The 27,251-nt window shown below is 44.5% G+C and overlaps 1 protein-coding gene across 6 annotated transcripts in view; it reads right to left on the reverse strand.

The window, feature by feature from the left end:
- Positions 1-27,251, reverse strand: part of LOC133569202 (sodium channel protein type 4 subunit alpha-like) — a 347,269-nt gene that overhangs the window by 637 nt on the left and 319,381 nt on the right. For all 6 annotated transcript variants that reach the window (XM_061921424.1, XM_061921423.1, XM_061921421.1 and 3 more), the window contains 9 exons: positions 23,939-24,093; positions 23,682-23,855; positions 23,489-23,611; positions 23,138-23,413; positions 12,822-12,875; positions 12,609-12,746; positions 12,421-12,525; positions 12,076-12,346; positions 1-2,332 (listed from right to left, as the gene is read on the reverse strand). The exon at positions 1-2,332 is cut by the window's left edge and continues 637 nt beyond it. In XM_061921424.1, the coding sequence (XP_061777408.1) occupies positions 1,104-2,332; positions 12,076-12,346; positions 12,421-12,525; positions 12,609-12,746; positions 12,822-12,875; positions 23,138-23,413; positions 23,489-23,611; positions 23,682-23,855; positions 23,939-24,093 (2,525 nt within the window). In that variant the 3' untranslated portion in view covers positions 1-1,103. The remainder of the gene's footprint in view (positions 2,333-12,075; positions 12,347-12,420; positions 12,526-12,608; positions 12,747-12,821; positions 12,876-23,137; positions 23,414-23,488; positions 23,612-23,681; positions 23,856-23,938; positions 24,094-27,251) is intronic.

The following is a 27,251-nucleotide window of genomic DNA, read 5'->3' on the forward strand; positions in this document are numbered from 1 at the left end:
TCACAGCGCCAGAACCTTCTACTTTCAACAGTAGAAATAAAAGTCCGGGTGGCGCGGTTTTTCCTTGTTTTCTCTCCCGCCAGACCCCGGCAAGCGGGCGGGACAACAGAACCACTTTGACACACGGCGTATTTGTGCATTTCCCGTTTCGTCCTACGGCGACAACAAGACCCTGGAAAGTGGAAAGGTTTTGTTCTCGAAAGTCGACTTCCTTAGAGTTATTGCTCCACACGCTTGTTTGTTGGTTTTTTGTCTCTGTGCAAAAGAAAAACTACCCAAAAAAAAAGGGGCGCTTAGAGTCCGTGTTTTCGTATAAAAAAGAAGCGGGAAACTAAGGCGTCAATACATAAGAAGACAAATAAATTAAATTGACCTTTCAGTGCCGTTTCTTTGGGAGGAACTCCATGTTGACTCGGGTGAGAATCGTTTTTTTTGTTTTTGTTTTGTGGAATGAAACTTGAGTTGGAGGAACAGGAAGTGGAAAAGCATCGGTTTCGCCAGCACACGCCCCCGTGTGGTTCAATTCGGTACTGTCAACATCCGAAAAGGGGAAAAGCGCGGCCGATTGTCGCCCTCTTTGTCAGGTATTCCGAAATTAGCGACGAAAGCCAGGTTTGAGCGATCTCCGAATTCCGAGCTCGTTTTTGTCCGACGCCGCGATACGGAGGGAAGGTAAAAAAAAAAAAAAAAAGTGCACAACACTGAAAGAAAATGTTTTTTTCCTCTCGTCCGTTCAAAAATGGCAGCTGCAAGGAGGCAAACTGCCAAGCTTTTTTTTTTTTTTTTTTTTGCCTTTAACGTACTCTAAAAATATAAAAAAATAGTAATAATGGTACGGCTATTAAAAGACTTTTACTACCAAAAAGGTGGTCTCAAACACTGGAGATAGCTAACGCTGCGAGGGATACATGAGTGATATATTGTTTGGGGTGCTTGTTTACATCCTCACGGGGGGGGAAAACGCTGCAGTTCCGGGTGCTGCCAGCAGGGGGGGCAGGAAGGAAGGTTCCAGGTAGTGAATGTTTACTTGCTCCTCCTCGGCGTACATTCGGTAAACAAAAGCAGGAAGTCGTCGCTTCGGACGTTTTTTTTTTTGTTCGTCACTACGGGATGTCGGCCGCCGTCCGCGAGTGTTCGCTCGGCTCGCCGAAGTCCGGCGATGCTCTTGTCACGCTGTTGTACGAGGGCGGCGAGGAAGTGGAGGAGACGGTCTCGGAGCGCTCCGTCCCCGTCAGACCGGCGCCGTAGTTCTCCCTGATCATGGCGGCGATCAGCCCTTCTTTCTCCGGCGCCGCGTCCTCCTCGTCGGCGTCATCGTCGCCGGCGGCCCGGACGTGGCGAGGAGTGGTGATCTGGCGGTACAGGAAGGAGGCGGCCTTCATCTGCCGGCGGACCAGGTGGCGGCGGTAGCAGCGCTGGATGACGGCGGCCGAGACGTCCTCCTGCTTGCGCCGGAGCGTGGTGGTGATGGGCTCGTAGGAGATCTTGGACGGGTTGGCCATCATGAACTTCTCCTCCATCTGCTGCTTGAGAGCGTCCATCTCGCCCGACTCGCCCAGCACGCGCTTGGTGAAGGCGAAGAGGATGTCCAGGCAGTGGATCTTGTCCCCGCTCACCATGGGGAGGTCCATGGAGATCAGCTTGATCTTGTTGGGCTTCCCGATGCGCAGCGGCTCCGACAGCGAGTCGGCGAAGTCGGACAGCTTGGAGTACTCGATGAACTGCGTGGCCTCGCAGTCGAACTTCTCCCACACCTCGTAGAACATCTCGAAGTCGTCCTCGCTCAGCGGCTCGGTGCTCTCCTCCGTGGCCACGCTGAAGTTCTCCAGGATGATGGCGATGTACATGTTGACCACGATGAGGAAGGAGATGATGATGTAGGTGACGAAGAAGGTGATGCCCACCGACGGGTTGCCGCAGTTGCCGCGCTGGGCCGTGCCCGTGTGCGGGATGTCGTTGCTGCACTCCTCGGGCGAGTTGTTGAGGATGGGACTGAGCAGACCGTCCCAGCCCGCCGAGGTGGTGATCTGGAACAGGCAGATCATGCTGTTCCCGAAGGTCTCGAAGTTGAACATGTCGTCGATGCCCCCCTGCCGCTTGACGTAGGCGAAGTTGGCCATGCCGAAGATGGCGTAGATGAACATGACCAGGAAGAGGAGCAGCCCGATGTTGAAGAGGGCGGGCAGCGACATCATCAGGGCGAACAGCAGCGTCCGGATGCCCTTGGCGCCTCGGATGAGACGCAGGATGCGCCCGATGCGCGCCAGCCGGATCACCCGGAAGAGGGTCGGCGACACAAAGTAGTTCTCGATGATGTCGGCCAGCACGATGCCTGCAAGACACGTCAGAACCACACCTGAGTCCACACATACAGTGGGGCAAAAAAGTATTTAGTCAGCCACCGATTGTGCAAGTTCTCCCACTTAAAATGATGACGGAGGTCTGTCATTTTCATCATAGTTACACTTCAACTGTGAGAGACAGAATGTGAAAAGAAAATCCAGGAATTCACAAATTTATTTGTAAATTATGGTGGAAAATAAGTATTTGGTCAACCATTCAAAGCTCTCACTGATGGAAGGAGGTTTTGGCTCAAAATCTCACGAATAATTACCTCATTTATTCTTTCCTTAACACGGATCAATCGTCCTGTCCCTTTAGCAGAAAAACAGCCCCAAAGCGTGATGTTTCCACCCCCATGCTTCACAGTAGGTATGGTGTTCTTGGGATGCAACTCAGTATTCTTCTTCCTCCAAACACGACGAGTTGAGTTTATACCAAAAAGTTCTATTTTGGTTTCTTCTGACCACATGACATTCTCCCAATCCTCTGCTGTATCATCCATCCATCCATCCATCCATCCATTTTGTACCGCTTATTCCCTTTTGGGATCGCGGGGGGCGCTGGCGCCTATCTCAGCTACAATCGGGCGGAAGGCGGGGTACACCCTGGACAAGTCGCCACCTCATCGCAGGGCCAACACAGATAGACAGACAACATTCACACACTAGGGCCAATTTAGTGTTGCCAATCAACCTATCCCCAGGTGCATGTCTTTGGAGGCGGGAGGGAGCTTTCGCTTTGCATAGTAGAGCTTTAACCTGCACTTACAGATGTAGCGATAAACTGTATTTAGTGACAGTGGTTTTCTGAAGTGTTCCTGAGCCCATGTGGTGATATCCTTTAGAGATTGATGTCGGTTTTTGATACAGTGCCGTCTGAGGGATCGAAAGTCACGGTCATTTAATGTTGGTTTCCGGCCATGCTGCTTACGTGGAGTGATTTCTCCAGATTCTCTCAACCTTTTGATGATATTATGGAGCGTAGATGTTGAAATCCTTAAATTTCTTGCAATTGCACTTTGAGAAACGTTGTTCTTAAACTGTTTGACTATTTGCTCACGCAGTTGTGGACAAAGGGGTGTACCTCGCCCCATCCTTTCTTGTGAAAGACTGAGCACTTTTTGGGAAGCTGTTTTTATACCCAATCATGGCACCCACCTGTTCCCAATTAGCCTGCACACCCCTGGGATGTTCCAAATAAGTGTTTGATGAGCATTCCTCAACTTTATCAGTATTTATTGTCACCTTTCCCAACTTCTTTGTCACGTGTTGCTGGCATCAAATTCTAAAGTTAATGATTATTTGCAAAAACAAAAAAGTTTATCAGTTTGAACATCAAATATGTTGTCTTTGTAGCATATTCAACTGAATATGGCTTGAAAAGGATTTGCAAATCATTGTATTCTGTTTATATTTACATCTGACACAATTTCCCAACTCATATGGAAACGGGGTTTGTACAAGAACACACACTCAAACACACACACAGCTATCTTTCATCTGAGGAGGGTGATGGAAGGGCCGATTGTGTGTGTGTGTGTGTGTGTGTGTGTGTGTGTGTGTGTGTGTGTGTGGCGATGGGGCAAGTGAAGTGGGAATCGCCTCGTACATCAACCAACCACTTCCCCCTTGTACCCCCCCACCTGTCATCTCTCTCTCCCTCACACACACACACACACACACACACACACACACACACACACACACACACACACACACACACACACACACACACACACATACACACACACACACACACACACACACACACACACACACACACACACACTAGTTGATGTAACGGGTCAATCATGTTTGATTTGTCTCCAGGGACCCGCCCCCTGGCAGTGCTGATTGCTGCTGTTACCTTCACCTCCCCCTGGTGGCCTCGTCTCAGCGTGGACACACACACACACACACATGCACACACACGCACACACACACGCTTAATCACACACTTGTAGCGAGCTAACAGGAGGAAATGAAACATGAGCAGTGATGAGTAAATTAACTGCTTAGGTTGTGCGTGTGTCTTGTGCGTCACCAATGTGTGTGTGTGAGCAAACAAGACCTTGGAGTGTGTGTGTAGTGTGTGTATGTGTGTGTGTGTGTGTGTGTGTGTGTGGGGGGGGGGGTTCAACAAGGCCAACCAGACTATTACCGAGTTGACAGATAACTGTCAAACTGACATGACACCCTACTATTGGATCATGAACACACACACACACACACACACACACACACACACACACACACACACACACACTTTTTTGTATTTGTTACCGTCTTGAGACCTCGGAAAAATACCTCATTAGGACCACCCTTTCTAGACATATAAAAATGTGTATTTACAACATTGATAATAAATACATAATACACAAATATAAAAAAGGTAAGCCTTTAGGTCTTCGTCCCTTATGTTCATTGTATATCGAATTCTCAAAAACGCAACTCAAAAAACAAAGTTAGGGTCGTTTTTCAATTTTTACTATACATGGCAGATTTGAAAAACAAACAAAGGGTTGACTTTCATTCAAATATTGCCATAAAATTTCAGTATCTTAGCTTTTCCTTCGCGTTTTTCCTTTTTTTAGCATAATGATAACACCTTTTAAAAAGTCCCATTAAATAGTTGTCCAACTTTTGTTTCAGGAATAAAAATGGAAAAAATGGCCCCTAAATTAGTTTTTCAATTTGCATTTTGGTTCATTTTTTTAAATTTTTTGTTTGCAATTGTTTTTTAAAGGCCTACTGAAAGCCACTACTACCGACCACGCAGTCTGATAGTTTATATATCAATGATGAAATATTAACATTGCAACACATGCCAATACGGCCTTTTTAGTTTATTAGAATTGCAATTTTAAATTTCCCGCTTGTTGAAAACGTCGCGGAATGATGACACTTTTGATGCGTGGGCGTGACGTCTCGAGTTGGAGGGGACATATTAGCCCAGCACCACTAGCGGCTAAGTCGTCTCTTTTCATCGCATAATTACACAGTATTCTGGACATCTGTGTTGCTGAATCTTTTGCAATTTGTTCAATTAATAATGGAGAAGTCAAAGTAGAAAGATGGAGGTGGGAAGCTTTTAGCCTTTAGCCACACAAACACACGGTGATTCCTTGTTTAAAATTCCCGGAGGTGAAGCTTTACTATGGATCAGCGCGGCCAAGCCAACATGGATCCCGACCACATGTCGACCTCTGTGGTGCTTTTTTTGTGGACTTTTGGATGAGCCTCCCGGGAGCCTTTTGGCCATGGAGACCAGCTGCTGGGTCTCTGCCACACCGGAGTCGCTTTGGATGTACTGGAGGAGATGCGGGTGAGGGGACAGGGCTGCGGAGCTAGCACTGAGCGCTGGGACGGAGAGGCTTCGCGGTGTCTTGGCTGGGTGAGCAGGTGTCGGACACCTCAGTCTCCTTGGACGTATCCTCGCTCATCCATGCGGACTGGACACTGGCCGAGAGTGGAGTCGGCTGTCCTGGTTGCTTTGTTGGGTCTGCTTCTGTCTCTGGCCATGCTGCCTCCTCCCCAGCGGACAATGGTGTGGAACACCACAGAGGCCACCACAGTGGATATGTTTCTTTGACTTTTTATTCATAGCTGTATGTAGAAGTGTCTGGTTGTATCTGCTGCTTTAATGTCTTTAATGTCCTCTGTGTTCTTTGATGTTTGATGTTTCCCTCTTACAAACATGTAAGAGGGATGTGTACTATGGCTATGAGTTGTTGTTTTTTTCCCTTGGCCTCAGTCTGCACCCCCTCTCCAGGGCCCAGGCTAAGACCGATTTTTTTATTTTATCTTCTATTTTTTTCTCCCCCCCTTGTTTACCTGTATCTCATCTTTTTTTGTAAGGGGCGCTGGAAGCCGGCAGACCCGTCAGCGATCCTGTTCTGTCTCCCTTTAATGTTTGTCTGATCTTGAATGGGATTGTGCTGAAAATTGTAATTTTCCTGAAGGAACTCTCCTGACTGAATAAATAAAGTACTATCTAATCTAATCTAATCTAATCTAATCTAATCTAATCTAATCTAATCTAACCGGCAGGTTTCAGTGAGAAAATTGTGGTAAAAAGTCGCCTCTTACCAGAGATCAGCGGAACTTCTGTCGTGCTGCTGCTGCCGTGACTAATTCCCTCAGAGACTGGCGTCAAGACACCCGTGGACACACCCCTCCGACTATCAGGTAATATATAATCTCACTAAAACACTAGCAAAACAATAGAAAGATAAGGGATTTTCCAGAATGATCCTAGTAAATGTGTCTAAAAACATCTGAATCGCTCACAATGCAATCGCCTTTTTTTTTTCTTCTAGTCCTTCGCTATCAATATCCTCAGGCAGAAATCTTTCATCCTCGCTCAAATTAATGGGGAAATTGTCGTTTTCTCGGTTCGAATAGCTCTTTTTGTTGGAGGCTCCCATTATAAACAAAGTGAGGATGTGAGGAGCCCTCACACCGGTGACGTCATCGTCTGCTACTTCCGGTACAGGCAAGGCTTTTTTATTAGCGACCAAAAGTTGCGAACTTTATGTCGATGTTTTCTACTAAATCCTTTCAGCAAAAATATGGCAATATCACAAAATGATCAAGTATGACACATAAAATGGACCTGCTATCCCCGTTTAAATAAGAAAATCTCATTTCAGTAGGCCTTTAATCTTCATTATTTACTTCAAGTTATTACAGGATGTTTTGATATACATATTTTTTAAACAAAATTTTAGCCAAAGGGGGCACATTTCAATTTTCTTACACAAACTTGTTATTTCATATGTTAACCAGAGGAGAAGCACTTTTAAAATGGACACAGTCATTTTGAAAAATCCCTCCTTTTTGGGACCACCCTCATTTTGATAGATTTCACCAGCAGGGGGTGCAAATGAGACATCTTCTATAACAGTGGTGCCCAACCACCGCTCGATTGGTTGAATCATTTTTTATTCTTTTTTTATTTTTTTTAAATTAAATCAACATAGAAAACACAAGATACACTTACAATTAGAGCACCAACCCAAAAAAACTCCCTTTTTCATGACAAAAAAAAAATAAATAAATAAAAATAAATAAATAAGACCCCACCCCCAACCCCTCCGGCCGGGCCGCGGGTCAAATTATTATCCGCAGCTACAAAAATGTTGGGGACCACTGTTCTATGAGATGCAATGCTTGTATTGGGAACATGATTTATGTCCTAACTTGCTCACACCTCCTCATATCTAACCCTATACAACATGGGTGTCAAACTCTGGCCCGCGGGCCAAATTTGGCCCACCATGTAATTTAATTTGGCCTTCGAGGCAATATCAAATTAACATTACAGCTGGCCCGCCGTTATTACACAGCAGCGGTGCCGCTGTAACACCGCAATTTCTCACACTTGCCAATCCTCCCGAAGTTCAGTGCCTCTCCCGAAAATCCCCTGGGGCTAGCATTTTCCCGATTTTCACCCGGACAACAATATTGAGGGCGTGCCTTAAAGGCACTGCCTTTAGCATTCTCTACAACCTGTCGTCACGTCCGCATTTCCTCCATACAAACAGCGTGCAGGCCCACTCGCATAATATATGCGGCTATTACAACACATAAGTGAATGCAAGGCATACTTGGTCAACAGCCGTACAGGTCACACTGAGGGTGGCCGTATAAACAACTTTAACACTGTTACAAATATGCACCACACTGTGAACTCACACCAAACAAGAATGACAAACACATTTCGGAAGAACATCTGCACTGTAACATAACATAAACACAACAGAACAAATGCCCAAAACCACTTGCAGCACTACCTCTTTCGGGACGCTACAATATATTTTGATATTTACCTCAGAAGGCTGCAAATAGAAAAGAGGTATTACATTTGTATTTAAATTTTATTTGATATGCAATTGATATTTTTTAATTATTATTATTATTTGAAATGTCACTATAAAGTTACTGTATATAAGCATTGCTTGTCCAATGCTAAACTTGTTTGGGTCCCTATTAAATGGTTAACTTTTTGCAACTTAACGCCCAAAAAACGGAAATGCTGATTATCGGTCCTGCTAGACACCGACCTCTATTTAATAATACAACTTTAACATTTGACAACCAAATAATAAAACAAGGTGACTCGGTAAAAAATCTGGTTATTATCTTCGACCCAACTCTCTCCTTTGAGTCACACATTAAAAGCGTTACTAAAACGGCCTTCTTTCATCTCCGTAATACCGCTAAAATTCGCTCCATTTTGTCCACTAAAGACGCCGAGATCATTATCCATGCATTTGTTACGTCTCGTCTCGATTACTGTAAACTATTATTTTCGGGTCTCCCCATGTCTAGCATTAAAAGATTACAGTTGGTACAAAATGCGGCTGCTAGACTTTTGACAAGAACAAGAAAGTTTGATCACATTACGCCTGTACTGGCTCACCTGCACTGGCTTCCTGTGCACTTAAGATGTGACTTTAAGGTTTTACTACTTACGTATAAAATACTACACGGTCTAGCTCCATCATATCTTGCCGATTGTATTGTACCATATGTCCCGGCAAGAAATCTGCGTTCAAAGGACTCCGGCTTATTAGTGATTCCTAGAGCCCAAAAAAAAGTCTGCGGGCTATAGAGCGTTTTCCGTTCGGGCTCCAGTACTCTGGAATGCCCTCCCGGTAACAGTTCCAGATGCTACCTCAGTAGAAGCATTTAAGTCTCACCTTAAAACTCATCTGTATACTCTAGCCTTCAAATAGACCTCCTTTTTAGACCAGTTGATCTGCCGCTTCTTTTCTTTTTCTCCTATGTCCCCCCCTCCCTTGTGGAGGGGGTCCGGTCCGATGACCATGGATGAAGTACTGGCTGTCCAGAGTTGAGACCCAGGATGGACCGCTCGCCTGTATCGATTGGGGACATCTCTACGCTGCTGATCCGCCTCCGCTTGAGATGGTCTCCTGTGGACGGGACTCTCGCTGCTGTCTTGGATCCGCTTTGAACTGAACTCTCGCGGCTGTGTTGGAGCCACTATGAATTGAACTTTCACAGTATCATGTTAGACCCGCTCGACATCCATTGCTTTCGGTCCCCTAGAGGGGGGGGGGGGTTGCCCACATCTGAGGTCCTCTCCAAGGTTTCCCATAGTCAGCATTGTCACTGGCGTCCCACTGGATGTGAATTCTCCCTGCCCACTGGGTGTGAGTTTTCCTTGCCCTTTTGTGGGTTCTTCCGAGGATGTCGTCGTCGTAATGATTTGTGCAGTCCTTTGAGACATTTGGGATTTGGGGCTATATAAATAAACATTGATTGATTGATTGATAATTTGTTCAACCTTGGCCCGCGGATTTGTTCAGTTTTAAATTTTGGCCCACTCTGTATTTGAGTTTGACACTCCTGCTATACAAAATTCTGCCCTAATACCCTACTGTGCAATACTACCCTTCGAGTGCAATACGTCCGACACTGATTGTTATTTATTACTTCGGTACTCTTGTCTTGTTCTGTGTATTGTACAGTATTTTGTATTTCTACAGTGTTTTGTTTTGTTTATTGTACAGGATCGCTTGTTATTTTTTATTGGATGTGTTTATTTCAATTGTTAGTTAGGGAAGTCTTGTCTTGGTTTTTCTGTCTTGTGATTTACGTCTTTTATTTTGAAAAGCTACCCTCTTGTTTCAGATCACGGGCCCCTCCTCTTGTGTCACCAGTCTGACGTCATCCCTGATTGTTTCCACCTGTTTCCCATCATACCCATATCCTATTTAAGCTCACGCCTCCTCTTGTCCTGTGCCGGATCGTCTCATCTATCGTGCCTTTCTAGCGTCCATGTCCATGTCCATGATTACCTCCTTGTCTTGCTCCTATTTCCCTGGTTCCCCTTTTTTGGATCAAGCAGTCTTTTGCTGTAATTTTGAGTTTACTTTTTCCCTCCTTCGAGCGCCCTCTGTTATCCTTCGTCTAACTAATTGGTGAGTTTTTGTTTTTCCAAATTTCGTATTGTTTGCCTCATTGATGGAGTGATTTTTGTTTATTCCTAGTTATATAGATTGTTTGTGTTTTTTCCTCCTGTTGGAGCGCTTTTGGTTAATTCTTATAGATATTCTATTTTTGTTAGTTATTCTAAGATTAGTATTCCTCATTTTTTTTTAAGTGATTTTGATTACCTGTTTATTCTCGGAATTATTTTCCGCGTATTGTATTGATTCTTACGAAATACTTTTTGCACCGGAGGTTAAAAAGTGATTTCAAAATAAAAGCTTTATTTTTTTAACTTCCTCTCTGCATCTGGGTCCTCTCCTTACGCCGAGTCGTAACAAGTGTTTCCTTTATTACCTCTTGTGTTATTTATTTGGGGCGGTTTAGCTCGGTTGGTAGAGTGGCCGTGCCAGCAACTTGAGAGTTGCAGGTTCGATTCCCGCTTCTGCCAACCTAGTCACTGCCGTTGTGTCCTTGGGCACCTGCTCCCAGTGCCACCCACACTGGTTTGAATGTAACTTAGATATTGAATCGAATCGTGACCCCAAGAATCGATATTGAATCGAATCATGGCACACCCAAAGATTCGCAGCCCTAAAAATTACCCTCTGCATTTGACCCATCCCCTTGTTCCACCCTCTGGGAGGTGAGGGGAGCAGTGAGCAGCAGCGGTGGCCGTGCTCAAGTCATTTTGGTGATTTTAACCCCCAATTCCAATCCTAGCTCGTTTGGCAGAGTGGCCATGCCGGCAACTTGAGGGTTCCAGGTTCGATCCCCGGCTTCTGCCATCCTAGTCACTGCCGTTGTGTCCTTGGGCAAGACACTTTACCCACCTGCTCCCAGTGCCACCCACACTGCTTTAAATGGAACTTAGATATTGGGTTTCACTATGTAAAGCGCTTTGAGTCACTAGAAAAAAGCGCTATACACTTTGAACATAATCTAAAGTGCTACACGGTAGTGTGGATCAAACAAACACAACAAGAGGGTGATGGGTCAACTTTCTCCTCATTAACAAGTTCAATCGACAGTGACAACCTGAACCTGTGGTGCCCTCACAAACTATCAGATATCACACAAATCCTTGACTTTAACAACCATATTGCTGCAATAGTAAACATTTTAAAAAGTGAAATCCATTTACTTTACATCAGTTAAAGGAGGAGCTGGTTATTGAAGTGAAGTGAATTATATTTATATAGCGCTCTTCTCTAGCGACTCAAAGCGCTTTACATAGTGAAACCCAATATCTAAGTTACATTTAAAGAAGTGTGGGTGGCACTGGGAGCAGGTGGGTAAAGTGTCTTGCCCAAGGACACAACGGCGGTATAGCTCGGTTGGTATAGCGGCCGTGCCAGCAACTTGAGGGTTGCAGGTTCGATCCCCGGCTTCTGCCATCCTAGTCACTACCGTTGTGTCCTTGGGCAAGACACTTTACCCACCTGCTCCCAGTGCCACCCACACTGCTTTAAATGGAACTTAGATATTGGGTTTCACTATGTAAAGCGCTTTGAGTCACTAGAGAAAAAGCGCTATATAAATATAATTCACTTCACTTCACTTATTTTACCCCGTATTCGTTCCCACAACCGCACTTTAACTTGGAGTCTTTAATCTCGTTATATGCAAAAATAATGACAATACAGTATATTCTATTCTATTCTTCATATGGAAGCTACTTTTCCTTGTTGAGGTCTCAAGAAGGGTGGAAATACATGAACACACACACACACACACACACACACACACCGCCCTCTAGTGGTCTCGGCGCTCTTACCGACGATGGAGAGGACGACGACCACGAAGTCGAAGATGTTCCAGCCCACGGTGAAGAAGTAGCACCTGAGCGCCACGATCTTCACCACGCACTCGGCGGTGAAGACCACGATGAAGGCCAGGTTGATGTTTTTCAGGATGTTCTCGTGCTCCTTGGACTGCTCGTCCGTCTCCACCATCATGGTGATCATGTTTAGGAGGATCAGCACCATGATGATGATGTCGAAGGCCTGCTTGCCCACCAGGTCGAAGAAGAAGCCCTGCACGCTGTTCTGCGAGAGCGAGGGCGAGAGGAGGAACGTGTGGGCGTGCTTCTCGCCGACATTGCGGACGCGGCGGTGCCTACCATGGGTCTGGGGATGGGCTTCTGGGGTTTCTTGGAGCCCAGCTTCTTCATGGCGTTGTAATACTTCTTCTGCTCCTCCGTCATGAAGATGTCCTGTCCCCCTAAGTGCAGACGAGGAGACAGCGGAACGTTATTTTCACGCGCCGGGAGGACGCGGACGCCTGGCGGGGGGGAAGCGCCAAACTCATCTTTCTCTTCTGCTGGTTGAAGTTGTCGATGATGACGCCGATGAAGAGGTTGAGCGTGAAGAAGGAGCCGAAGATGATGAAGACGACGAAGTAGATGTACATGTAGATGTTGTCCTCCTTTTTGGGCTGCTGCTCCACCTGCGGGGCGACAAGGCACGACCTGACGCCATCTCGGGGGTGCGGGGGGGAGTGGGGGAGGGGCCTGTGACTTACGTGTCGCGAGTCCACGGCGGCGTACATGATTTCCATCCAGCCTTTGAAGGTGGCCTGCAGGACGAGACAACATGAGAGGAGACCTTGGCGAAACCAATCGAGTCTTTTGAAGGGCTCAGGTGAAGGATGCACACGCAGACATTGCCCACCCTGCTGGCCGTTGGACTAGAACAGGGGTGCCCACACTTTTTCTGCAGGCGAGCTACTTTTCAATTGACCAACTCGAGGGGATCTACCTCATTTATATATATCATTTATATTTATTTATTTACAGATGGCTGCCATAGTGATGGAGGGTTTCCACAAGTCTAAAACATGTGGTTAACAGTCTCTGGATGCATGTTACAAAAGCTGCAGGTATCATCAATGTCCTTCTTGTATACTTCTGTTTTGTGCAGAAGCTATCTCCAGGCTTACGTATGCAGCTATTTCTTTAGATGTTAACCAAAAAATATGTACAACTGTTGACAAGATACTGGTTTACTTTATTTGGAAAAACAAAATTCATTATATTAAGAAATCTGTTATAATGAACAATTACAATCAGGGTGGTCTAAACTTTCTTGATTTAACTACACTAAACAACACCTTTAAAATGAATTGGATAAGACACTACTTCAGGGGTGCCCACACTTGTTCTGCAGGCGAGCTACTTTTCAATTGACCAACTGGAGGGGATCTACCTCATTTATATATATCCATCCATCCATTTTCTACTGCTTAATCCCTCTTTGGGGTGGCGGGGGGCGCTGGCGCCTATCTCAGTTATTTATTTATGAAAGAGATATTTTTGTAAACAAGTTAAATGTGTTTAATGATAATACAAGCATGTGTAACACATATCGATGTCTTTCTTTCACGAAGACAAGAATATAAGTTGGTGTATTACCTGATTCTGATGACTTGCATTGATTGGAATCAGACAGTAATGATGACAACGCCCACATTTTCAAATGGAGGAGAAAAAAAGTTGTCCTTTCTGTACAATACCACATGAAAGTTGTTGGTTTTTGGCATCTAATTCATCCAGCTTCCATACACTTTACAAGAAAAACATTGGCGGCAAATTCCGTAGCTTGCTTGATTGACATTCACGGCACCCGAGGGTCTTGTGAGATGACGCTGGCTGCTGCCAGTTCATTATTATGAAAAAATGACAGCGAGGAAGGCGAGAAACACTTTTTATTTCAACAGACTTTCGCGCCGTCGCTTCCGTCAAAACTCTAAAGGCCGACTGCACATTTCCTATCTTCACAATAAAAGCCCTGCTTCATGCTGCCTGCGCTAACAAAATAAGAGTCTCGGAAAGCTGGCGCACACAAGTGATGTGCACGCCAGCTTTCTGAGGGATCGCTTGTGCACGCCAGTTTTCCGAGACTCTGTATTTAGTTAGCGCAGGCAGCATGAAGCAGGGCTTTTATTGTGAAGATAGGAAATGTGCAGTCGGCCTTTAGAGTTTTGACGGAAGGTACGGCGCGAGAGTCTGTTGAAATAAAAAGTGTTTCTCGCCTTCCTCTCGGTCATATTTTAATAATAATGATCTTGCAGCAGCCAGCGTCATCTCACAAGACCCTCCGGTACCGTGAATGTCATTTAAGTGACGTCTTGGTGAAGATTGATGATCACTAATTTTTAGGTCTATTTTTTTTAAAAGCCTGGCTGGAGATCGACTGACACACCCCCCGCGGTCGACTGGTAGCTTGCGATCGACGTAATGGGCACCCCTGGCCTAGAAGATTAGTCAAAGGACACATAGCAGGATTTGGATTCCCTTTTTTTTTAATTATTTTTTTTTAGACTTAGACAAGGGAATTGTTCCACACAGTGGCTCAGCTACAAAGAATGGAAAGGATAATGCAGGTGTAAAGTAGACTAAAAATGTACCGTAGTAGCAATATAAAATGTAACATATGTCCTATGTGGGGCGGCATAGCTCGGTTGGTAGAGCGGCCGTGCCAGCAACTTGAGGGTTGCAGGTTCAATTCCCGCTTCCGCCATCCTAGTCACTGCCGCCGTGTCCTTGGGCAAGACACATTACCCACCTGCTCCCAGTGCCACCCACACTGGTTTGAATGTAACTTAGATATTGGGTTTCACTATGTAAAGCGCTTTGAGTCACTAGAGAAAAGCGCTATATAAATATAATTCACTTCACTTCACTATTTACACAGGGCTGGGCGATAAAACAATAACAATATATATCGCGATAGACATGTGATCGATATCAATAGAAAATGGGGTGGATGGAACGTTCGATAATTTCACCGAGTTCTGTTAGAAAAAAATGAGTAGGAAACGCAGAGCCGGAACCGCAAGGCATTCTGGGAAATGCTAATCGGGAAAAGTGAAGTGAAGTGAATTATATTTATATAGCGCTTTTCTCTAGTGACTCAAAGCGCTTTACATAGTGAAACCCAATATCTAATGTTTACATTTAAAGCAGTGTGGGTGGCACTGGGAACAGGTGGGTAAAGTGTCTTGCCCAAGGACACAACGGCAGTGACTAGGATGGTGGAAGCGGGAATCGAACCTGCAACCCTCAAGTTGCTGGCACGGCCGCTCCACCAACCGAGCTATAAAAAAAAAAAAGCAACGATTGATTGATACTTTTATTAGTAGATTGCACAGTACAGTACATATTCCGCACAATTGACCACTAAATGGTAACACCCCAATAAGTTGTTCAACTTATTTTAGTCGGGGTCCACGTTAATCAGCTAAACGGGAATATGAGAGCTAGACGAAGTGGCTGGGGAGAGGGAAGTCTGGGTTTCCCTGCTTAGGCTGTTGCCCCCGCGACCCGACCTCGGATAAGCGGAAGATGATGGATGGATGGATGGATGGAGAGGAAATTGTAAATAAAAAAGGAAACGTCACGTCACCAGTTTGGCAGTATTTTGGATTTTTTTAAGTCCGATACGAATCCGAGTAATACTGTCTGCAAACTTTGCAAGGTCGTCATCCCGACCGAGTCTTGGAACACGACAAACTTATTCTACCACCTGAGCCGCTCTCACCCGCTGGAGTACAGCAGCAAACAGCCACAACATCAGCCGGTGCAAGTGGAACAGCACCGAAGCGGCAACAAGAGACCACCATGGAGAGGTACTCGGCAGCAGTGCCATACCACAACAATTCAGAACGTTATAAAGAAGTAAGGGATGCTGTGGTGTATCAATTAGTGAAGGACATAGTTGAGAAGTCTGGGTAAGCATTTATTTAATGTCAATATTTGCACATCCTCCAGTATTTTCATTTATTTGACTGTTATTCTTAATGCTGACCTCGTTCTAAAGGTTAAAGGTTATATTTGAAATAAAAGTATTTAAATTCAGCCTTTTTTCTCCTGGTCTTTATTTAGAATAGTGTCTTCTTTTTTTTTATTATCAATAATTATCGATATCGACTGATATGAAACACTTATATCGTGATACATTTTTTAGTCATATCGCCCAGTCCTACCTGGGTAATTATTTTGACTCAAGGGGCCAAATTTAGAGAAGAAAATGTGTCTGGGGGCCCGGTGTATCTGTTTTTTGGAACACTAATACAAAACCCCACAATAATGTCTGATTGAATGTTAAAAACATTATGACGGAGGGCCATAAAAAATGGAATAGACTTTAAATTTTTTTTACAGAATGAGACACTCAGAATATACAAAGGCCGGTATATCTATCTATCAATCTATATATATATATATCTATATATATATATACATATATATATATAGATATGTATATATATATATAGACCCCTCGCGACCCCAAAAGGGACTAGCGGCAGAAAATGGATGGATATATATGTATGTATATATATGTATATAAATATATATATAAACATACATATATATATGTATATATATATACACATATACATATATACACATATACATGTATATATATATACATATATACACACATGTACATGTACATATATACACATATACATGCATATATATATATATAAATATATATATACACACATACACATATATATATACATATATACACATATGCATGTATACATGTATATATATATATACATATATATATATATATATATATATATACATGGATATATATATATATATACAGTATATATATATATATATATACACACACACATATATATATATATATATCCATCCATCCATTTTCGACCGCTTATTCCCTTTCGGGGTCGCAGGGGGCGCTGGCGCCCATCTCAGCTACAATCGGGCGGAAGGCAGGGTACACCCTGGACAAGTCGCCACCTCATCGCAGGGCCAACACAGATAGACAGACAACACTCACACTCACATTCACACACTAGGGCCGATTTAGTGTTGCCAATCAACCTATCCCCAGGTGCATGTTTTTGGAAGTGGGAGGAAGCCGGAGTACCCGGAGGGAACCCACGCATTCACGGGGAGAACATGCAAACTCCACACAGAAATATCCCGAGCCTGGATTTGAACCCAGGTCTGCAGGAACTTCGTATTGTGAGGCAGACGCACTAACCCCTCTGCCACTGTGAAGCCTATATATATATATATATATATATATATATATATATATATATATATATATATATATATATATATATATATATACATATATATATATATATATATATATATATATATATATATATATATATATATATATATATATACTGTATATGTCCAGATTTCATGGTGTGCGTTTCTGCCCCATCGCCCTTAGTTATCCCTTTCTGTCTAATTAAATGTTTTCATATTTGTAATTCCACCTTGTCTCCCGTCTCTGATTCCTGGGGTCACCCCCACTTGACCAAGACCTTAACAGAGATAACCCTATTCCTTTCATAATGCGAACTGTAAATTACTTTATGAGAAGTTAATTTATTGTTTATGTATTTAATGATTGTTTACTTACTGATTTGTTTATTTAATTGTCTACTTATTTATTTATTCATTGATGACGAGTAACACATGTGTTAGTAATTGCTATGCTACGAAAAAGGGTAGGATTAAATAAAATCTACTTCTTCTTACTGCTTTTCGGACATGCTGTAATGTGATGTATCATATTGTTCGGCATGAACTATCACCAAAAGAACTATAATAACGAGCCGGTCTTTTGGACGGCTCTTTGAAAAGATCCGGTTCCCTTCAAAGAGCCATAAATCCCGTCTCAAGCGACTCACCAAGGCAACACTTCCTTTTATGGACTTCCTTCCTCCTGACAAAACTTCTCGACAGTGCGGGGCCGCTTTCAGACGTTAATGGAAGTGCTCCTCGTCGCCACGACGACCGGCCAAACAAGGGGAGATGCCGAACGAGCCGTTGCCAAGGGGACGGCGCTCATTCAAGTTCTCGCAGTGAATCAACATCTTTTTTCTCCTCATCTTCATCTAGTTTATTGTGCACTTACTGTTCCTTTTCTCGTTTTCCCTTCACCCTCTTCATCCTCCTCCTCCTCCTCTTCATGTCTGCCTACTTAGTGGCTCTAAAAATAAAAGCCTCTCAGGGCTGATTGACGCCCGCGGCGGCGGCGGCGGCATAGACTAAAGCACAAGCTGGAGCGAAGGTGACGAGGAGAGGACGGAAGGCCGTAAAGGAAGGAGGATGAAGAGTTTCTCCGTCTAGGTCGGGCCGGGGTGTCTAAAGTGCAGCCTGGGGACCACTTGTGGCCCACGGCACATTTTAAAGTAAATGAGAAAAAAAACATACAAACCCCGTTTCCATATGAGTTGGGAAATTGTGTTCGATGTACATATAAACAGAATACAATGATTTGCAAATCCTTTTCAACCCATATTCAGTTGAATATGCTACAAAGACAAGATATTTGATGTTCAAACTTATAAACTTTATCTTTTTTTTGCAAATAATCATTAACTTAGAATTTCATGGCTGCAAAACGTGCCAAAGTAGTTGGAAAGGGCATGTTCACCACTGTGTTACATCACCTTTTCTTTTAACAACACTTAATACACGTTTGGGAACTGAGGAAACTAATTGTTGAAGCTTTGAAAGTGGAATTCTTTCCCATTCTTGTTTTATGTAGAGCTTCAGTCGTTCAACAGTCCGGGGTCTCCGCTGTTGTATTTTACGCTTCATAATGCACCACACATTTTCCATGGGAGACAGGTCTGGACTGCAGGCGGGCCAGGAAAGTACCCGCACTTTTTTTTTGCGAAGCCACGCTGTTGTAACACGTGCTGAATGTGACTTGGCATTGTCTTGCTGAAATAAGCAGGGGCGTCCATGAAAAAGACGGCTCTTAGATGGCAGCAAAAGTTGTTCCAAAACCTGTATGTACCTTTCAGCATTAATAGTGCCTTCACAAATGTGTAAGTTACCCATGCCTTGGGCACTAATGCACCCCCATACCATCAGAGATGCTGGCTTCTGAACTTTGCATCAATAACAGTCTGGATGGTTCGCTTCCACCTTGGTCCGGATGACAAGATGTCGAATATTTCCAAAAACAATTTGAAATGTGGACTCGTCAGACCACAGAACACTTTTCCACTTTGCATCAGTCCATTTTAGAGAAGCCGGCGGCGTTTCCGGATGTTGTTGATAAATGGCTTTCGCTTTGCATAGTAGAGCTTAAACTTGCACTTACAAATGTAGCGACAAACTGTATTTAGTGACAGTGGTTTTTTGAAGTGTTCCTGAGCCCATGTGGTGATATCCTTTAGAGATTGATGTTGGTTTTTGATACAGTGCCGTCTGAGGGATCGAAGGTCACGGTCATTTAATGTTGGTTTCCGGCCATGCCGCTTACGTGGAGTGATTTCTCCAGATTCTCTGAACCTCTTGATGATATTATGGACCGTAGATGTTGAAATCTCTAAATTTCTTGCAATTGCACTTTGAGAAACGTTGTTCTTAAACTGTTTGACTATTTGCTCACGCAGTTGTGGACAAAGGGGTGTACCTCGCCCCATCCTTTCTTGTGAAAGACTGAGCACTTTTTGGGAAGCTGTTTTTATACCCAATCATGGCACCCACCTGTTCCCAATAAGCCTGCACCCCTGTGGGATGTTCCAAATAAGTGTTTGATGAGCATTCCTCCATTTTATCAGTATTCATTGCCACCTTTCCCAACTTCTTTGTCACGTGTTTCTGGCATCAAATTCTAAAGTTAATGAATATTTGCAAAAAAAAAAAGTTTATCAGTTTGAACATCAAATATGTTGTCTTTGTAGCATATTCAACTGAATATGGGTTGAAAATGATTTGCAAATCATTGTATTCTGTTTATATTTACATCGAACACAATTTCCCAACTCATATGGAAACGGGGTTTGTAGAAAATAAAAGTGTGTTAGTCTCGTTAAAAGTCTGTTTACTAGAAAACAAGAGTGTGTGTTTAATGGGATGAGATAAACATCCGTTCAATATTTTAACATTAAAGTGTTTGATTTTGCGGCATTTAAAAGCCACAAAATGCAAGGGGTCCATCAGACCCACAAACGCTGGCTGAGTAACAACAATATGAACGTTGCACGGAATTTTTTTCTGCCGGTTTCTGCATCCCGCAGGGATTCTTCTTTTGTGTTTCTGCATCTGCGGTTCCCACACAAGGTTGCAACAGTGTTTGTCAACACTGTCTGCTCTCATTTTCTCGCACATTTGATCCGCTGATGTTCTGTGTACCTACACACTGTCCTCCTCCTGTGTGTGCGTGTGTGTTGCGTGTGGTACAGAAAACATCAATTTCCACACTTCTATTAGCCCCGGGTCCTGTGGACCTGGACATCTTCTATGTAATAGAAATGTGTATGGTGTGTGGTCATTAAATATGTATTCTGATATATGTTCTTCACATAAAATGAGCCAAAGGCTGTGAGTCTCAGTTTAAAAAATTGATTAAATGTATCATTTTTCTTTTAATAAAAAATGCAAACGGGTCCCACAGACTTGAACACCACACAAGGGCTTCAATTACTTCACATCCAATGTTCCACTTTAAATGATTTTTGGGGGAAAGTATTGCATATTTTGTGTTTTTGCCATATAAACAACGGAGATAAAAACATAAAAAAAATATTAAAAACTAGAGATGTCCGATAATATGGGCAGCCCGATATTATCGGCCGATAAATGCTTTAAAATGTAGTATCGGAAATGATCCGTATCGGTTTCAAAAAGTAAAATGTATGACTTTTTTAAAACGCCGCTGTGTACACGGACGTAGGGAGAAGTACAGAGCGCCAATAAACCTTAAAGGCACTGCCTTTGCGTGCCGGCCCGATCACATAATATCTACGACTTTTCACACACACAAGTGAATGCAAGGCATACTTGGTCAACAGCCATACAGGTCACACTGAGGGTGGCCGTATAATCAACTTTAACACTGTTACAATTATGCGCCACACTGTGAACCCACACCAAACAAGGACAAACACATTTCGGGAGAACATCCGCACCGTAACACAACATATACACAACAGAACAAATACCCAGAACCCCTTGCAGCACTACCTTTTCCGGGACGCTACAATTATACACCCCCAACCCCCGCCCACCTCAGGGAGAGCATGTCCCAAATTCCAAGCTGCTGTTTTGAGGCATGTTACAAAAAAATAATGCACTTTGTGACTTCAATAATAAATATGGCAGCGCCATGTTGGCATTTTTCTCCATAACTTGAGTTGATTTATTTTGGAAAACCTTGTTACATTGTTACAATGCATCCAGCGGGGCATCGCAACAAAATTAGGCATAATAATGTGTTTATTCCACGACTGTATATATCGATAGATATCGGTATCAGTAATTAAGAGTTGGACAATATCTCCCTGAGAGAGCATGAGGAGGTTGAGGTGGGGGGGGCGGGGTAGGGCATAGCGTCCCGGAAGAGGTAGTGCTGCAAGGGCTTCTGGGTATTTGTTCCGTTGTGTGTATGTTGTGTTACGGTGCGGATGTTCTGCCGAAATGTGTTTGTCATTCTTGCTTGGTGTGGGTTCACAGTGTGGCGCATATTTGTAACAGTGTTGAAGTTGTTTATACAGCCACCCTCAGTGTGACCTGTATGGCTGTTGACCAAGTATGCCTTGCATTCACTTGTGTGTGTGTGTGAAAAGCCGTAGATATTATTATGTGACTGGAGGTGCCTTTAAGGTTTATTGGCGCTCTGTACTTCTCCCTACGTTTTACAAAGTCATCCATTTTACTATTTGAAACTGATAACGATAATTTAAATGGGTTGTACTTGTATAGCGCTTTTCTACCTTCAAGGTACTCAAAGCGCTTTGACACTACTTTCACATTTTACCCATTCACACACTGATGGAGGGAGCTGCCATGCAAGGCGCCAACCAGCACCCATCAGGAGCAAGGGTGAAGTGTCTTGCTCAGGACACAACGGACGTGACGAGGTTGGTATTAGGTGGGATTTGAACCAGGGACCCTCGGGTTGCGCACGGCCACTCTACCACTGCGCCACGCCGTCCCATATTCCCATAGAATATTCCACAGAATATGGGTTGAAAATGATTTGCAAATCATTGTATTCTGTTTATATTTGCATCTAACACATTTTCCCAACTCATATGGAAATGGGGTTTGTAATTTAGCTCATGAGGAGAACGCATGGCGCTGCACACTTAGTCACAGTTACTCCCTATGCTCTTAAGGTTCAGCTCCCGCGTCCCTCTTTTTTATTCATAGTTCCGTTGTCAACATCACAGAGGCCGCCTCTAAAAAGTGGTCATGTATTATGTAAAGCAGGCCCAGGATGCAGAGTACCTGAGAGAATGGGCTGGGGGCCTTGTGATTTAGCCTTGTCCCCGCTTCGTTTGCGTGCTGTCATCTTATCTTCGTGAGGTCCTTGGCTGTTAGCGGGCTAAAACAAAGATAACGTCTCTAGCTGAGGCCACCCCTCAGACAACAAGTTTTGTCCTTGCATAGATTAGAAAAAGTCTAATAACTAAAGCAACGGACTTTAAGCATACTAGAGGTATGCTTAAAGGACACAACGGACGTGACGAGGTTGGTACTAGGTGGGATTTGAACCAGTCACCCTCGGGTTGCGCACGGCCAACTATCAAAATGAAGTGAATTATATTTATATAGCGCTTTTCTCAAGTGACTCAAAGCGCTTTTACATAGTGACACCCAATATCTAAGTTATATTTAAAGCAGTGTGGGTGGCACTGGGAGCAGGTGGGTTAAGCGTCTTGCCCAAGGACACAACGGCAGTGACTAGGATGGCACAAGCGGGAATCGAACCTGCAACCCTCTACCAACTGAGCTAATGGACCCGCATGCGTTTATTTGTCAGTGGAACAACTTTGGACCCCCCTGGTCTGAGTAAAAAAAAAAACCATCTCACCACTTGGAGGAGCGCCAGGTAGCCGGCGCCCACGTTGTCGAAGTTGACCTTGACCTTGCTCCAGTAGTAGAGCGAGGTGTCATTGAACGCCTCGCACTGGGACTTGTTGTCGATGATGTTCACGCTGATGATGTGCCCCGTCCTGTTGACGCAGCGTCCGAACTTCCCGGCGAACAGGTTGACGCCCATGATGCTGAAGATGAGCCAGAAGATGAGGCAGACCAGCAGCACGTTCATGATGGACGGGATGGCGCCGATCAGCGCGTTGACCACCACCTGCACGCACGTACACGCCGGGGGGTTGAGGGCCACGCTTGTGTCCGGCGTGCCGTCACGGAGGACGAGTCTTACCCGCATGCCTTCGAACCTGGAGAGCGCTCTCAGGGGGCGGAGAGCGCGCAGCGTCCGCAGCGATTTGATGGCGGCAAAATCCGAATAACCCAGCGCGTTGGCCACCAGGCTGACCAGCGACACCTGCGGGAGGCGGGGCGAGCGATGAGGAAAAAAAAGGTGCGGCGAGCGGCGAGCGGCGACGGCGGCTTACGTCCACGATGAGGAAGTCGAGCCAGCACCAGTAGTTGGTGAAATACTTCTTGAAGCCGTACGCCAACCACTTGAGCATCATCTCCAGGATGAAGACGTAGGTGAAGATCTTGTCGGAGTACTCCAGCACCACCTTCACCACCTTCCTCTGCTCGATGTAGATGTCCTCGAAGGCCTGCGGGGCACAGAGAGGGCATCACCAACACGTCCGCCACACCCCCCCCCCGCCCTCCCAATCCAGACGGGTTGAATTCTGACCAGCGCGCCCGAGCTGAGGAGGATCATGAAGATGATGAAGCTCTCGAACCAGCTGTGCTCCACGATGTGATAACACGTCTTCCTCATCCGCCACCACACCTGGCCCAGACCCGCCGTCGTGTCCACGGCGCAGCACCGGAACCTGGAGGCGCACACTGCGGGGGAGGGAGAGGAATAGATTACTCCTGGTGGTGAGACGGGACATTTTTCAAAATCTATAGAATTGAAGTGTGCGAAGTGAATTATGTTTATATAGCGCTTTTTCTCAAGTCCAATATCTAAGTTACATTTTAAAACCAGTGTGGGTGGCACTGGGAGCAGGTGGGTAAAGTGTCTTGCCCAAGGACACAACGGCAGTGACTAGGATGATGCAAGCGGGGATCGAACCTGCAACCCTCAAGTTGCTGGCACCAACCGAGCTATGCCGCCCCAGTAAAATACTGGTAGGTGTGGTTGACAGGAATTCGCCGGAAAAAATACAGTCACGTTGTTAAAGTACCACTGATAGTCTCACACACACACACACACACACACACACACACACACACACACACACACACACACACACACACTATCCATTTTCTACCGCTTATTCCCTTTTGGGGTCGCTGGCGCCTATCTCAGCTACAATCGGGCGGAAGGCGGGGTACACCCTGGACAAGTCGCCACCTCATCGCAGGGCCAACACAGATAGACAGATAACATTCACATTTAGTGGGACGGCGTGGCGCAACCCGAGGGTCCCTGGTTCAATCCCCACCTAGTACCAACCTCGTCACGTCCGTTTTGTCCTGAGCAAGACACTTCACCCTTGCTCCTGATGGATGCTGGTTGGCGCCTTGCATGGCAGCTCCCTCCATCAGTGTGTGAATGTGTGTGTGAATGGGTAAATGTGGAAGTAGTGTCAAAGCGCTTTGAGTACCTTGAAGGTAGAAAAGCGCTATACAAGTACAACCCATTTATCATTTATTAGTGTTGCCAATCAACCTATCCCCAGGTGCATGTCTTTGGAGGTGGGAGGAAGCCGGAGTACCCGGAGGGAACCCACGCAGTCACGGGGAGAACATGCAAACTCCACACAGAAAGATCCCGAGCCTGGAATTGAACCCAGGACTGCAGGACCTTCGTATTGTGAGGCAGACGCACTAACCCCTCTGCCACCGTGAAGCCCACACACACACTAGGTGTGGCGAAATTACTAAGGGTGTGGGGAAAAAGTCCATTCGGATTTGAATCGCGATTCTCACGTTGTGCGATTCAGAATCGATTCTCTTTTTTTTTTTAATCGATTTTTTAATTATTATTTTTTTTAATCAATCCAACAAAAAATACACAGCAATACCATAACAATGCAATCCAATTCCAAAACCGAACCTGACCCAGCAACACTCAGAACTGCAATAAACAGAGCAATTGAGAAAAGACACAAACACGACACAGAGTGAAACAAAAATGAATATTATCAACAACAGTATCAATATTAGTTATAATTTCAGCATAGCAGTGATTAAAAATCCCTCATTGACATTATCATTAATGTGGCTGGGGAGAGGGGAGTCTGGGCTTCCCTGCTTAGGCTGCTACCCCCACGACCCGACCTCGGATAAGCGGAAGAAGATGGATGGATGGATGGACATTATCATTAGACATTTTTAAAAACATTTATATATATATAAAAAGAAGAATAGTGTCACAGTGGCTTACACTTGCATCACATCTCATAAGCTTGACAACACACTGAGTCCAATGTTTTCACAAAGATAAAATAAGTCATATTTTTGGTTCGTTTGATAGTTAAAACAAATTTACATTATTGCAATCAGTTGATAAAACATTGTCCTTTACAATTATAAAAGCTTTTTACAAAAAATCTACTACTCTGCTAGCATGTCAGCAGACCGGGGTAGATCCTGCTGAAATCCTACGTATTGAATGAATACATAATCGTTTTAAATCGGGAAAAAAAAATCGTTTTTAAATCGAGAATCGTGTTGAATTGAAAAAAATATAAATTTTGAATCGAATCGTGACCCCAAGAATCGATATTGAATCGAATCGTGCGACACCCAAAGATTCGCAGCCCTAAAAATTACCCTCTGCATTTGACCCATCCCCTTGTTCCACCCTCTGGGAGGTGAGGGGAGCAGTGAGCAGCAGTGGTGGCCGTGCTCGGGAATCATTTTGGTGATTTTAACCCCCAATTCCAATCCTAGCTCGTTTGGCTTGAGGGTTCCAGGTTCGATCCCCGCTTCCGCCATCCTAGTCACTGCCGTTGTGTCCTTGGGCAAGACACTTTACCCACCTGCTCCCAGTGCCACCCACACTGCTTTAAATGTAACTTAGATATTGGGTTTCACTATGTAAAGCGCTTTGAGTCACTAGAGAAAAAGCGCTATATAAATATAATTCACTTCAATATTAAAAAAGTGGAGATGTATTTTTAAAGCATTTATCGGCCGATAATATCGTCAATCCGATATTATCGGAAATCCAATATTATCGGCCGATAAAATGCTTTAAAAAAGTAATATCGGAAATTATCGGTATCGGTTTCAAAAAGTAAAATCTAAGACTTTTAAAAACGCCGCTGTATGGAGTGGTACACCCATCCATCCATCCATCCATTTTCTACCGCTTATTCCCTTTTGGGGTCGCGGGGGGCGCTAGCGCCTATCTCAGCTACAATCGGGCGGAAGGCAGGGTACACCCTGGACAAGTCGCCATCTCATCGCAGGGCAAACACAGATAGACAGACAACATTCACACTCACATCCAATTACATTTTCAAAATAAGCCTTAGAGGACTTGAAGTGAATTATATTTATATAGCGCTTTTCTCTAGTGACTCAAAACGCTTTACATAGTGAAACCCAATATCTAAGTTACATTTAAACCAGTGTGGGTGGCACTGGGAGCAGGTGGGTAAAGTGTCTTGCCCAAGGACACAACGGCGGTATAGCTCGGTTGGTATAGCGGCCGTGCCAGCAACTTGAGGGTTGCAGGTTCGATCCCCGGCTTCTGCCATCCTAGTCACTTCCGCCGTGTCCTTGGGCAAGACACTTTACCCACCTGCTCCCAGTGCCATCTACACTAGTTTAATTGTAACTTAGATATTGGGTTTCACTGTGTAAAGCGCTATATAAATATAATTCACTTCACTAGGATGGCCGAAGCGGGGATCGAACCTGGAACCCTCAAGTTGCTGGCACGGCCACTCTACCAACCGAGCTATGCCACCCCACGGACGTAGGGAGGAGTACAGAGCGCCAATAAACCTTAAAGGCACGGCCCAGTCACATAATATCTACAGCTT

This window comes from Nerophis ophidion, linkage group LG15, assembly GCF_033978795.1.
Source record: "Nerophis ophidion isolate RoL-2023_Sa linkage group LG15, RoL_Noph_v1.0, whole genome shotgun sequence".
NCBI lineage: Eukaryota > Metazoa > Chordata > Actinopteri > Syngnathiformes > Syngnathidae > Nerophis > Nerophis ophidion.